The 15,235-nt window shown below is 40.7% G+C and overlaps 1 protein-coding gene and 1 pseudogene across 1 annotated transcript; both read right to left on the reverse strand.

Annotated features, from left to right (window-relative positions):
• The window catches only part of LOC143100718 (uncharacterized), a 164,585-nt pseudogene extending 149,982 nt beyond the window's left edge, over nucleotides 1-14,603 (reverse strand).
• On the reverse strand, nucleotides 2,156-7,877 carry LOC143122186 (uncharacterized). Its single transcript, XM_076283038.1, has 3 exons — nucleotides 6,730-7,877; nucleotides 6,290-6,606; nucleotides 2,156-5,898 (listed from the first exon to the last, which is right to left on the reverse strand). The coding sequence occupies exons 1-3, from the start codon at nucleotides 7,821-7,823 to the stop codon at nucleotides 5,561-5,563; spliced, it is 1,749 nt and encodes a 582-aa protein (XP_076139153.1). The 5' UTR covers nucleotides 7,824-7,877; the 3' UTR covers nucleotides 2,156-5,560.
• Nucleotides 14,604-15,235: the final 632 nt, after the last annotated feature.

The following is a 15,235-nucleotide window of genomic DNA, read 5'->3' on the forward strand; positions in this document are numbered from 1 at the left end:
CTCAGAAATAAACGTCCAGAGCTTGAGAAAGCCATGATTTCTGTATCTCCACTTCTTTCCAACCCACAGGTATATTTTTAAACCTTTCCAATTTCTGTTAATATGTATCAAAAGAGTATATCACCAGTACGTTTGTCTGTGTAGTGTAAAAAGTCATGTAGTGTAGAAATGTGATTTAGAATGTTTAAGTATTTGCTGTATACTGTAGCTAGCGAGCTAGCAGAAGCTAGTTTAAGTTTGCAAGCTACCATCAGTTCAGCTTCCGTTCTCTCGTCTTTCTGTATGAACTATAAAAGAGGTATAGCGTTGAGTGAACGTCAGTATTTTAATGTTTAAGTGTATGTAACATGTCAGTACTTTGTACTTTTGTTTGGTTTAGTTGTGCTCCATTCTAATTTTCTAGTATATCTTGTTAGCCAGAGCCTGTCAGGTTCTCAATGTACGTTGCCGCCAGTGTTGTCAGTGCGCGTGCATGTAGACACACACGCAAACGGCAGACAGATGCGTTGTGTTGGTGAATGGTTATGACAGTCACATGAACAGTTTCAATCGTAGTTTTTATATTTTTATCGTATAGTATTCCAAGTATTTGATTAATGAAAATGTTGTTAATGTATTTGACGAAAGTAACCCAATGTAACCGTTGTTATTTTATGTGTGTTCACTTTGAAGAATTAATTGATAACAAGATAGCCAAGTAGCCTGTAGTAGTGTATTAGGACATTGTATGGTTTACATACAATGTCATTCGATGTATAGTGTTATTTGTTGAAGCATATTGGATATATTATAAAGGTATATTATTTCATAATATCTAGGTAAAGTGTTTTGTATTGTATATTATATATGCCAATGCTTTCTATATTGGTCTATTTATTGCATTTATTATATTAGCAATGTTTGAAACTATGGTTTATAATATCAAGAGGTATTTCAATGTTTATATTATATTTATATATTATATTATTATAGTATATTTTATAATTGTATATTTTGGAATATGTCCAGTGTCATAGTGTGTGCTAGGCCTATCTGTTATTGCTCTCTTGAATGATTTTTTACTCAGAAATAAACGTCCAGCGCTTAAGAAAGACATAATTCCTGTATCTCCACTTCTTTCCAACCCACAGTGCTATCCAGCCTACGGTCTTGTACCTGCCCTGATTCCCCTAGGTCTGAGGCCGGTAACACAACCAACAAAGTTGCTAACTTAGTTAGCAACTATGGTTTTGGGAAACGCGTCCCTGTGTGTTGGTGTGCCTTATTAACTCTGCCCATTGGCACTGACATGCCAGGGTGCTTGTTTCCCCTGTCTGTTGCCCAGGTGTGCTTGATTGGGAGCGATACTTAAGGCCTGCTCAGTCTGCATTCGAGGCTGTTCTCCTCCTGGCTTGGCTTTGACTTTTTGCCGGTTTCCTCTATAGTGACTTACACAACATTTTTATTTACTCTACATCATACTGACTTGAACTACACTTCTATTGGTATCCCTTCATCTCAGTCTCTGTTAACTTTCTTTAAGGCGAGACACTACAGGTGAATAGGGTAACATTTTTAACTTATAGATATCACCATGAAACTTCACCTGTTGATTACATACATTAATAGGAAAAAAAATAGCAGGTTTTCTGTAATTTTATGTTTAAATATGCTAATTCGGGTATATCTAATTAATTATGCGCTAATTTGCATATATTTTGAAGCGAAGAATCAAACCATTGGAAAATGTTGGGTTCAAAATAATTTTTTCATTTTGTCGAGGAATTAAATTAAAAGACATTTACAGAGGGGATTATAGATATATCCTTTTATTACCCAGTAAATCAGAAAATACTGCCAATAGCCTTAAAAAATGGATTTTCGCCCTATTTTTAGGCATAAAATGTCATATAAATTAGGCCCAGAATGATGCATCAACAAATCCCTTTGTAAAAGTCTTCATAATATAGTTAGGAACAATACTGTAAAGTTTGGTGTATGTAGGAGCTACAGAAGTGGAGATTCCTCGCTTGGCGTGTGTGAAAAAAAATAACATTTTGAGAAAACGGCCTTTAAAGATTTTTATGGCAAAATTCAACAAATTCCTATTGAAAACAATGTATTACAGTAAATATTACAAGTAATATCCATGTATCACACTGTATAACATTCAAAACTCATTATTGCCTCGTCCACCACATCCAAAACAACACAGGCATCAACATGGGCCTCAACTGAAGACCGATCACAAAGCTCAATTAGAACAGACAGAACACAACCATAACACTGCCTCCCCCCAAATTTACATCTCTACATATTCATGCCAGCCCTCCTGCATCTCCTGCTGGTGTCTTTTATTTTTTTTGGCTGAGCTCTCACTTTTTCGTCTCCGCTTTGCACTGGCAGACTGGACACGATCTGCTTTTGAGATTCTGACCATATCGTCATAACTCATAGCACTCAGTCACAGCTGTGCTCTGAAGCCACAATTTCTCCATCACACTCAGCATGGCAGAGGCACCCTCATTAAAAGTAGAAATAGCCATACTGGCTGCAGCCTCAACCCTACTTTTCCCAACAGACTGTTTTTGGACATTGGGCCCATATGACCCGAGTTGAGGCACTCGTTGGCATTCTGAGTGCCCCCATGCTGCATCCGCTTCAGCAGGCTGTCACTGGACAATCGGTGATACACAGGGAGGAGTTTTTGACCCACCTCCCGTGACAAAAAGTTCCCTGCGTGGCGATCATGGCTCTCTGGTTGCTCTCCATTCTCCTCTGCTCTCCTGTACCAGCACCAGGCAGGACTGCACCTAGTGTGCATGGGGTTGTCATCACTGGACATGGAATGGAGGAGACCTGCCCATATTTCTGCATTCATTTTATCTAGTGAGCCTTGATTATAAAGAATGGCCCCCCTGTAATAGTTCTGTAAGGCTTTACATTTTTTGGCCGTCAGCTTCCCGCGACCTTTGCCCTCTAACTTGCGCTCAACACTCAGTTTCCTGAGTGCTGTGCCCATGCATTTGTGAGCATGATTAATGCACTCAAGTTTAACTATTTCGTGCCCAGGGTATGGGTTGAGTGCAACCACCTCCTTAAATGCAGCACTGTCCCATCTGACAGCATCTCGGTGTACCTCACCTGATGTTGAGACACTGACCTGGCCCACATCCTCTTGGCTGCATCCTGCTCCATGGCCTTACTTGACCCTGAGAAGTTCCTTGCACAGTCAACATGATTCTGCTTCCAGCTATCATACTCTTCCTGTGTTATTTTGCTGTCTTGCCTGGCACACTCTCTCAGGGTACAAGCATGACAATAGGAGGATAGCACCTCAAAGTCCACTACCAACCCAGTGAGGATGTGAGAATGCACACACCAATGCTGTAGTGAGACATGAATCCCCTCTGCCATGTGCCCTCAAAAGACACACTGATATTGATCACGGCATCCTGATCCTGCCTCATCATATCTGCCACATCAGGGTCAATATCTCTGTATGCCAGCCTGATCTGGTCCTTGGTTCTCTCCAGTGACTCCAAACCTCTCTCAATTTCTTCCACTAAAATGAAAAGTATACTGTATCAGAAACTCTTCATTTGGCCTGACTGTATTGATACCCTACATATCTTCATTTTAGTGGCAGAAATCAGAGAGGGGAGCAGCCAGGTCATTAAAAGGTCACTTTAGCAGGGAGTTACAGTATGTGCATTTTTATTTAGCTGATGCCTTTGGTTATGGTTATGGGTTCTTTGCAAGCACTTTTATCCAAAGCAACTTAAATGCCTTTGGAGCGAATCATATGCTTACAGTCCTACAAATGGCTTATAAGACTTGGAACATTTAGATAAGAGATAAGATAGTACTTTATTCATCCCGTAGTAAATTAATTTGTATGGAATACACTGGTTATGGTGTGTTTAGTACCTTATATGCTTTTGTCCAAAGTCACATGCAAAACAGGACAAAAAAAGAACAGAATACTTTGTTGTTTGTGTGCATATGAGCCTGTGTGTGTATTAGGTCCAGCTGTTTTTTGCAACTTCTCCTGAGACTTCTCCTGACCATTTGCTTAGGATACATTATTTTCATATCCACCTCTGTTTACCGCCACCTCAAAGAAAATATGTATGGTACCAGTAAAACTGACCAGCACAAAATAACGTTACTGAATGAAATGCCACTTTATTTCGTCATGTATTATTGTCTCCTCATAGAAAGATGCAAACTATGCACACAAAACAGCAAACAGAGGTGGACATTTCCAGCTTCAGAAAATACTGCCACGGATTTTGACAATGTAAATGACTGGCTGCTCTATTTATCTTAATAGTTGTGCTAGCATCAGCAAGCTGGTTGGAGTTAATAAGCAGAGTGATGTACGTTTCTGGACCTCTGAATACAAAGCAAATCACGGCCAATTAGTTTCTGATAAGCCACTCGTAACTACTCTTATTAAACACATTCCATACCTGTCACTCTCCTGTCATGTCTTTGGTAAGACTTAAGATGCAGGCCAGGAATCCCCAACGCCTTAAAGATCTTTCAGAGAGCCGCATATCCCAATCCTAGTTTGTGCGCTAAAAGCACCATGCGAACATTAACATCAAAGGCAACGTCATTCCTAGACTCCTCCTGAAGACGCTAGGATGTGTACACACTTCTGCAGTACTTGTCGCCTTCACACACACACACTTACGCAAAATATTTATTTTTTATTTTCCACCCTGAACATGGGCAAACTGCCCCATTGAGATCAATATGTTTTATATAGAGTTACCACAGTGCCACCTGTGGTTGTATAGAGTAACCTGTCGTAATATAACTATATACGAAACATATTGATCTCAATGGTGCATTTTGCCCATGTTCAGCGTGGAAAGTAAAAAAGAAAGATTTGCATAAGACAAATTGGTGTTTTTAAAAAGAAGGGATCATGGAGAATAAAGAACAAAATATTAAAAAAAGTCTGTATATTCCCATAAGGTGTTTTGGTGCTCTGAAAATGAGAACCAAAATGATTTTTCAGACTTGTGAGGTCTGCTGTTCAGACCCTGAAGGAATTTATTTTCTGTTCATTGCTTTTTGTGAGAGTGTTTCTACTTCTCTCAATAAGGAACATACATCAAGAGCCTATGTTGAGTACAAATATGTCTTCTGAAGGCCTAAACAGAGCCCAGCCAAAAACTCAAATACATTTTTGACCAACTTTGAGGGACAGCTATGACCATGCAGGATCATTCAGACCAAATGTGACGATTCTGCTACATACTATTCCTATTTATGTACCAGCATACAAAATTTGAGCCTTCTGCATGGTTTAGTTCTTGTGGGCTTGTGAACTTTGACAAAAAAAAGAGGCCAAACAAAAACACCCCCCTCCCCCTGTAAAACTGGCTGTATCTTGGAAAGTATTGATCTTACATAAAAGTACAGTACAGTGTCTCCTGGGTGACATAGGTACACCGGGTATTTTTTTGAGACCTAAGTGCGTGGGCCCTGGTTGAATTGACGTGGAATGACCCTATGTGGAGAGAGAAACAGAAAGACACAGAGACAGAGAATGAGAGAGTGAGAATCACTTTTGTTTCTTCCTGTTAAGCTTCAACAGAAGCTGGTTCTCAAAGTTCTTATCCCCCAGTCTTGCTCTTCTGCTTATGGAGTTCAGCCACTCACAACTGAGCAGCCTCTCACAAGCCACCGATGCAGGCAGTGGAGTGTTGAGTTTGATGGAGAGCTTCTTCAGAGCAGGGAAGGCGTGCAGAAGGTCAATTTTTTCTGAAGAACAGGCCAGGTAGTCATCCAACTCATCAGACTTTTTTGTCTTCATTGCTGAAAAGAAATCATCTTGCTCAATGGAGCTGGTATCCTGGGTAATCTCTACCAGCTCAATGTGTCTCCTGATGTAGTCCGTCCCTGTAAAATGGTAAAGAACATATTTATGTGGTTGTCTACCGAACCCGGGTGCGGACCCGGGACCAGACAAGAGTCCGCTAGAAAACAGTGGTCTGGGGTACGGTTCGCTAGAACTCTGGTGAGGGTTGAATGGAAATATGGAACACATGGAAATAAACTGCCATTTTTGCAACGTTGCAAAGGGATATTGGCAAATAGAATCTAAAGTGTTTATGACAAACAGACGCGGGTGCGTTTATGTAATGTAATGTGAATGGAGACCAGCTGGGTCAGGGCTAGGGAGGTGTAATCGCACTTAGATTCTGTCCAGTTAAACGAACCAAGTGTCAAATTCAACCTAAATAACAATAAGTTTAATTGAATCGAAATGTAGTGTCATTTTTTTTTTTACCAAGCTTGATGACGTTCTCTTTGTCCGTCCAGTTATTTTTGAATTTTGGGAGCAGGATGGCAGCAGCAATTAGATCCGGGTTCTCCTTCATATCCTGAAATTGGTTCCTCAGCCCTTTCTGGAGAACCTTTAATAGAGGCAGGCAAACCTCAACTGATGTCTCCATTTTCAGCAGTTTGCCCTCCAGATGGTAGACGGTAGGGAGAAGCCAACCCATGTAGGAGTTGGTTTCCGCCTGGAGAATATCAAGTGCTGCTGCCACAGGCTTCATCACACGACTATATTCTTCCAGAAATGAGATTTCCGCAGCATTAAACCTAAAATTAAAAGAATAGCACTGAGTCATATAAAACATAATTTAATATGAAGTTAACAGAAACAAATGAACAAAATCGTAGTGTGATTGAGAAAGTGTACTACAAACATTGAATGATCCTTACATTTTTACTTTGAATTCAGAGCAGATATTCCTCATGGCATCCTCTCCATTTTGCTTGATAATGCGGGCAATCCGCTCCACTGCCATGAATGTAGAATTCCATCCTGTCTTGCTGGGGCAGATAAGTTGCAGACGACACTCATTCTCCACCGATTCTGCTGCTGCCTGGTTTGCCCTTCCCACCTTGTTCCATACGGCACTACACTTGGAAAATGAAGAGCAATATAGGCGTTTGAAAGTCTCATTGCCTGCCCCCTCCAGTACGTCTGATGTGGCCACGAGATTTAGTAGGTGGCAGGCACATTTTTGGTGTGGTGGTAACTGGTACTCCCGGGTGTTGTCGTTCTGACTCAATATTTCTGTGGTATTCTGAAACTCGACGTCATCGTGTTCACTATCAGGTGTGCCCTCATCTTCATCATCATTTAACTCTTGCTCAAGTTCTGGGTTGACAGCTGTGTTGCTCCCAAAACCCCTAAAAGCTTTCAGGAAGTTGGAGCCATTGTCAGTAGTTGTCTTGACAACCTTGTCCTGGATGCGATATTCCAAGTGGATGTCCTCCAAAGCAGCAGCCAGAACCTCAAGTGAATGGGAGCCTTTCACGGGTCTACACGCCAGAGCAGCAGAGTGTCTCTGGAGGGTGTTTTCATCAATCCAATGACATGTAACCCCAATGAAACTGCGCCGCCGTGCAGTCCAACAATCAGTAGTTGTCGCCACGTACTTGACAGCACTAAACTCCTTCTTCAAAGACATGTTCATGTCCTCAGCTGCTGTATCTATCCTCGCACAAAGAGTTGTTCTGGTCATCACTGAGTTTGTTGGACCGAGTGTTACCACGAGCTTTTTAAAAGCAGGGAGCTCAACAAGGGAAAGGGGGAGTAAACCATCACACACAAAGTCAGTGATCAGCTGGTCAACCTTCACCTGGGGCACTGCGCAGAGTCTCCCCATCAGTTGGGTCTGAGCAGTTGAACAACTTGAGTTTGTGTCACAGCTTCGTCTGTACCTGAGAGGTTTCGCCATGCACTCTTTGTACATCCGTAACTTGCTTGGATGCCTCCTCTGTAAGGCAATCACAAAAACAATGGCCATTAATTTATTACACGGCTCTTCACAATGCTAGAACGCTCCATTGACTTGAATGGGATTTCCCAACGTTCTACGTTCTACATTTATATCAGGATTCATGTCAAAGGTAAAATTCAAGGACAAGAAACAAAATCTGACCTACTGTATAACAAATGGTACATTGAAACTAGGCTACTTCAGAGAACATTAGGTGACAGACTGTGGTACTAACAACTAATTTCGACAACACTGACAGAATATATTAACATTAACTGTAATTAGACACGTTCACAAATGACTACAAGACTAATGCTTAATTTGTGCTCCTCTTGACTGAGGAGACCACTGAATATGGGGGGTGAGATTAACGTCAGCCCTCACAAAGTTCACCCATCGACAATTCACCGTGATCTTGTGGGGAAATATAGCCTGTTGGCATTCGCCAACTTAAGCCAGATACTTTAAAAATAACATTACCAATGTATAACCCCTACCTCAACATCAGTTATATCATAGCAACGAACTAGGTGTTTAATTAATGTTAATCATAGTCAGACAATTACCTAGCTAGGCTAAGCATACAAAACATTTAGCTAGTAAGTTAACATCATTGACAGAATGTGCAACTTACCTCAATGTGCTTGCGCAGGTTTGAGGAGGAGTTGTGAAATGCTGATATAGTGTTATTCTTAGGTAGACACAGTGTGCACTTCATTATGTAGTTGTTGCCTTTCTTACACTTGGGAGTGAAGAGTGGTGCCAGGTGGGGCCAGGGGCCACCACCAGTTCCTTCCAAAGATGTAGAATCTTGAGTTCCTTCCATCACTGCAACGTCTGGTCACAGTCCAAAAATAATGGTCGTTTTTCGAATCAGAAACTATGTAACAATGCATCCTAAAGGCAATCAAATCAATGCATCCCACTACGCTGTTTTTTTTTTTTTAACGGTGAGCTTTCTCTCCTCTATATTGGAGAAATACATTCTCCTCCGGTAACAGACTTGTACTTGTAACGAAAGTTATTATTGAAAATGTAGTGGAATAAAGAGTAGATTACTGGCTCAAAAATGTACTTGAGTAAGAATAGAAGTACAGTTTTGAAAAAGTAAAAATTGCCGTTCCTCGAAAAGAAAAAAAAAAAACGTTTTACTGTGCGTTACTTCCAACTTCCTCTGCACTGCAGCTTGAATGTTATTCTCTTACTGTAAATCACTTGGATAAAAGTGTTTCCCATACATTGACTTATTTGTGGCGGCCCACTACAATATCAACATTGACCACCGCACAATGATTTTCCAGGTTGTACTAAATTGTGCTTAAATCTGGTTAGCATCATAACCACGCTGTGTTAATTTGTTAAAAACTATTGTATTCAAGTTAATTCTGCAAACCAACCACCACAAATGGAATTCAATTCTGTGGGAAACACTGGTCTGCTAAATTAATAAATGTAAATTAACACAACCAGAGTATTAGTGTGGATTTACTTACTTTCCTGAGGAGAATCGTGGTCTTGGGGTTCTCCCTCGTCTTCTTCTTTTTCCACTTTAACCTCCACTTTTGTCTGGGGTGTTTCCGTAGAGCTAAGTGACTCTGTGAAGTCCGGTGCCGTTTTACAGAGCAGCTCTGTGAGCGGCTTCTCCTCCTCGTCATCTTGACATGTGATCATGTGCTCATATTCCTCTTCTTTAATGTCCTCCACTTTAATGTTCGCCTCTCTAACGTCCTCCTCTCTCATGTCCTCTTCTTTGATGTCCTTGTCTACAATGCGATCATATTCCTCTTCTTTGATGTCCTCTTCTTTCACTATTAGTCTCAGGGGTACCTGGGGAGTTCCATTACTGTCAGCGCTTGGCGGCAGTCCAAGATTCATACCTGCAGCGGTGTAAGGATCGCACTCAGAGATTCCGCTAGTCTGTAGGGAGGAACACCGGGCAAAATAGGCTTAGTAAGTAAATGACTCTCAAACTCACATTTCCTCCTCGATCTCAACAGACACAGCATAACTGTAGACACAGCATAGCTATACACCCTTCTAAATATAGAAACCACTCTTCTATATGAGATACAGTGACCAACAAGTTAATCATTATAGCACAGAGTATAAGATTTGTTTGTTTGTTTGTTTGTTTGTTTAAGGCCATTTCCACAACTAAGGCTATTTAATGGCCAGAACATTGTGTGTTATACAAACGTAAAAATCTATGCTAATAAGATATTCTAAAACCTTCAAAGGTGGGACCTTACTGCACAGAGTATAAGACATCAGGCTTAACCCAAAGTTGCTTGGGAGACGATGGACCTTGTGATATAACTGAGATATGTAAGTCGCTTCTAATAAAAAAAATACATCTGCTAAATGAATAAATGCAAATGTAAAAAAATACATCTGCTAAATGAATAAATGCAAATGTAAAAAAATGTGTGTGACAGAAGACTTGTGGATGAATGAGCCATATTCTGGTAATGGTAGCAATGGTTAAATTCCATTAAACCAGGAGTGTCTGAATGGAGTCCAACATTTTACACAAAACCAAAAGGGTCTAGTATTGAGGTACAAACGTAAATCAAAAATGCTACAAATGCTGGGCGGTGTTAGTGTACTGGTTAAGGAGCTGGGCTAGCGTGCAGTAGCCTGAAAGTTGTCGGTTCAATTCCCGGTTTCCACCGTTGTGCCCTTGAGCAAGGCACTTAACCCCAAGTTGCTCCGGGGACAATGTGATCCCTTGTAATATAGCTGACATATGTAAGTCACTTTGGTCAAGAATTGTCTGCTAAATGAATGTAAATGTAATGTAAATCAAAAATGTATCTTACTAAGCCTTAATACACAATTTTTGATGGTCTGTTCTTTGTTGTGATCCTCTTTCCAGACAGATTAAAAAGCCCACAGCCATCTGCTGTAGGCATGCATGAGTTACCCAGTCAGATTCTCCATCACCAAAATGGACAAATCCGGTGAGTGATTTGTATATGCCACCATTACGGCGACACATAATGTTATTGTAACGTTAGGGTATTAGTTGACACAACATTACTGTAACGTTAGGGTATTAGTGGACACAACATTACTGTAACGTTAGGGTATTAGTTGACACAACATTACTGTAACGTTAGGGTATTAATATCTATCTGCCTTCCGCGGTACTCATGTAGTGCAGGTCTTCTTAGCACTATGCTTCTTCCCATCACTGCAGTCACTATAAGCACTAAGCTTGCAGTGTTTCCCATACATTGACATTGACTATAGTGGCGGCCCACCACAATATCAACATTGACCACCACACAATGATTTTCCTGGTTGTACTACATTGTGCTTAAATCTGGTTAGCATCATAACCACGCTGCGCTAGCTTGTTTAAAACTGTTGCATTCAAGTTAATTCTGTAAACCTACCACCACAAATAGAATTCAATTCTGTGGGAAACACTGGCTTGTGTATGAGAAATGCATAGCAACGGATGTCTTATCTTAGGAGTTGAAATTTTTTCCTTACTAAAAGTTAGTCTAAGCACTGCAGCTTTGTGAATAGGTCTTTAAGAGACAAGTATTAATTAAAAATGTTAAATGTGATGACAAAATGTAAGATATATATTTTTTAAACGCATGAGCAAAAGCCTCAAATTGCCATTCACCTCAACATGAGATTCCTTAACTTCCGGTTCAGCATGTGATGTGTTAACTTTTAAGGGCCGGCGACATTTTTTTGTGGGGCGTCCTCTTCTACCGGGTGATGTTTTCCCCTAAAAAAAAACAAAAAAACAAAAACAATCATGAAACTGACTATTTACATTTTAATTCAACCCCCCCCCCCCCTTAGAAAACAGAACACCAACAGAAAAGAGAAAAGAAAATAGACTTACATATATCAAACAAGACAACAACATTTAAACCAAAAACAATCAACTGAATCTCAAACTTACACAGCATTTTAATTCAAATCTCTATTTGTTTTTTTTAAACGTCATTGAGGGAGTGAATAGAACCTATGCAATATCCAGGAAAATGGAATCAAACTTACATGATATTCATAACCCATGTGCAACACTGGGAATGGGTGTTCTTTTGTTGGTCTTCTGTCCGGGAAATGTATCCCACACACCTGGAGAGTGGTAAGGAGAAAGAATACTAAATCAAAAATACTACCCAGAATAATGTCCATTACATTACTGCATTAGTGGAAAAAGCACTAAAGATCTTGCCAGACCTGTTTACTTTCATTAGGTTGTCCTAGTTAAAGCAACTTCAGCATTTTCCGGGTTTCCGACGTTCCGACGCTGTCTTCCCGTTTAATATTTTCCCGTAAAAATATTGCATATTTGAATACTCTCATGACATATCAGTGGACCTGTCAGTGTCTGCACTGTTGGCTATGAATTTGAGGCATAAAGAGACTGACTACCATTAAGCAAAACTTACCGTGCTGTTCCTGGTTGGTACAAAATCCTTTCGGTTGATATTTATAATCCACTTCTGACGAACGGCTTTTTCCTCAGCCCGCCCCGGGAATCTGTGTAGCGTGTAAGGTCTCACACAGGGACAGTCTCGATGTAAAAACGGAGGGTGAATTTCGCACGTGGTTTTGTTCCAGACTTGGATTCTTCTGCTGCTGTTGGAGCAGCCGAGCACACAACAGACTCTTCCCGACATCGTGCGTCAAACTTTTTCAAAGTGAAAAACAACAAAACAATACATTTGAGAAACAGGTAAATTGTTCACTTCCAAAGGCAGCTTCCATAGACATGCATGCAATACTCTTGACTGAATTGAAAAAAACTCTTCCCTCTCTCCTCTCCTCTTGAAGACACTACTCCAAGACTACTCTTCCCTCTCTTCTCTCCTCTTGAAGACACTACTCCAAGACTACTCTTCCCTCTCTTCTCTCCTCTTGAAGACACTACTCCAAGACTACTCTTCCCTCTCTCCTCTCCTCTTGAAGACACTACTCCAAGACTACTCTTCCCTCTCTTCTCTCCTCTTGAAGACACTACTCCAAGACTACTCTTCCCCCTCTCCTCTCTTCTCCACCTCCCTCTCTTCCCTCCTCTCCTCCCTCTCTTCTCTCCTCTCCTCCTCCCTCTCTTCCCTCTTCTACTTCATCTTCTCCACCTCCATCTCTTCCCTCCTCTCCTCCTCCCTCTCTTCTCTCCTCCTCCCTCTCTTCCCTCCTCTACTTCATCTTCTCCACCTCTCTCTTCCCTCCTCTCCACTTCTCTCTCTTCCCTCCTCTCCTCTTCCCTCTCTTCTCTCCTCCTCCCTCTCTTCCCTCCTCTCCACTTCTCTCTCTTCCCTCCTCTACTTCATCCTCTCCACTTCTCTCTCTTCCCTCCTCTCCACTTCTCTCTCTTCTCTCCTCTACTTCATCTTCTCCACCTCCCTCTCTTCTCTCCTCTCCCTCCTCTTTTAGCACTTCTCCTCCCACCATACTTTCAGTTCAGCTTGGTGCAATAAATTAATAAATCTAATAGAGGTCGGGTTGTTGGAGTGTTTTTGCAGCAATGCAAAGTCCCGGCCACAGTTATTGGGGGTTTATGGACAGAGGCATTATGTCACAGAGGGATGGGGAGTGTGTGTGTGTGTGGGGGGGGGGGGGGGGGGGCATAAAATACAAGCACTCCTATCCTTTAGCACTAATACTGACAGTGGTAATTCCTAGCTATGGTCTCCTCTGCACTGAAGCTTAAATGTTATTCTGTTGATGTAAATCACCTTGGGAAAAAGTGTCTGCCAGATGATTAATGTAATGTAAATGAATACACCATAGTACTGCCATATGATTAAAATGAATACACCATAGTACTGCCAGATGATTAATGTAAATGAACACACCATAATACTGCCAGATGATTAATGTAAATGATCACACCAGATGTATTTCAGGGCTTCATCAGGGCTTTGTCTAACCTCCAGGTTTAGGTTGTGCTGTTTTAGATCATATTAATTCTAAATCTCTCTATGACAACATCTGAAAGAAAAATACATTCTACAGAAACTGTTTTTACATGACAAAATGTCTAAAGAATGTACACTACCAGTCAAAAGTTTGGGGTCACTTAGACATTTCCTTTCCACTCCATTATAGACCAATACCAGCTAATATCAGATAAACCTACATTATGTGCTTACATAATTGCAAAAGGTGTATCCAAAGTTTTCTCAGTTAGCCTTTTAAAATGATCTCATATTAACAGAATGTGCACAATGGATGAATGGTTGTTGATAATGGGAAATGTAGATATTGCATTACAGATCAGCCATTTCTTTCTACAACAGTTGAGAACCTTTTGCAATTATGTAAGCACATAATGCAATCTGAAAACTGCTGCCCTGATTTAAAAAAAAATGCAAAACTATGTGGCGACCACGCAGTCTATTGAAGACTATGGGCCTAAACCTTTGTTATTACGGTAATTGAGCGTTAGCTCTCCCTCTACCTTGACGCCGCAATGGCCGTAGCACTGTAAACGATGCATTACGTTGAACACACCTTTAAATAGTTCAAACATATCGCTTTTTGTAGATAGATTTTCTCCCGATCGTGAGCTTTCTTTGCGATTTCTCAAAAGCTTCTGCGACCTCGAAATCGTAGCTTTAAGTGTGAAGTTGTTTGTAACGTTGTGTGTCTGCTCTTTCACCAGACTGATACAATATATTGCTGATGTCGAAGGGCAAAACAGAAGCTGAGATGTTACATGATTATAGGAAAAACATAGCCTACCTCAAACAGATTTCAACACGTATGTCATTCCTCTGGTGCAATCTTCTACGGCGTTTATCCTTATCGCGCTATGGGAAAACAAACTTTCTCGTGGATCTTAATTTCCTTCGGGTAGACAATGGTTGGTCCAAGATTAATGCCAACCCACTGCCATCTTCTGGACTGGAGTGTTACTGCATGAAAATGGAACCTGTCGTTTTGTTCCTTCAAGAATCGAAACAAATGTTATTTTCACTGTTTATATTATGAAGGTATATTGGGTGCAAAAGTGGCGAGCACATTTAACTGCAGATTTTGCATGTGCACACTAAAGTCGTAAATGTGTAACAGTAAAGTTGAAGTTGAACATATTTTTTTATATCTTGTTAACACAAAATAGGGGCTACGGGTTCACAAATCCTTTTTACAGGTACACAAATCCTTTTTACAGGTACACAAATCCTATCCTGTGAGTCACAACTTTCAAGAGTCATGCACTCGACACTTTTGCTCCAAACGTTGCAGCGCAGTTGGTGCGAAACACATTTGCACATCCGTGTTTCATAATCTGAGAACATGCACAACATTCGTGCATTTGTAAACCCAAATGTGAACTAATGCATCCGAAGTTGTGCATCTGTGAAATAATTTCTCATTAATAAAATTCTACAGATCGCTTTGATTTTCTTGCACGACTACAAGTCAATTGATACAAGTGCTCGAATCTGCTTCTACGAGTG

This window comes from Alosa pseudoharengus, unplaced genomic scaffold (genome assembly GCF_046254945.1).
Source record: "Alosa pseudoharengus isolate Yale_2024_CS ecotype anadromous, Long Island Sound unplaced genomic scaffold, YU_APseudo_1.1 YU_APseudo_1.1_scf_1, whole genome shotgun sequence".
NCBI lineage: Eukaryota > Metazoa > Chordata > Actinopteri > Clupeiformes > Clupeidae > Alosa > Alosa pseudoharengus.

Excerpts from the sequence above, each read along its gene's own strand:
- LOC143122186 (XM_076283038.1), bottom strand. The coding sequence starts at position 7,823 with ATGGCCATTGTTTTTGTGATTGCCTTACAGAGGAGGCATCCAAGCAAG. Across the intron at positions 6,607-6,729 it reads TCTGAATTCAAAGTAAAAAT|GTTTAATGCTGCGGAAATCT; the intron begins GTAAGGATCATT and ends TTTTAATTTTAG. Across the intron at positions 5,899-6,289 it reads AGAGAACGTCATCAAGCTTG|GGACGGACTACATCAGGAGA; the intron begins GTAAAAAAAAAA and ends ACCATTTTACAG.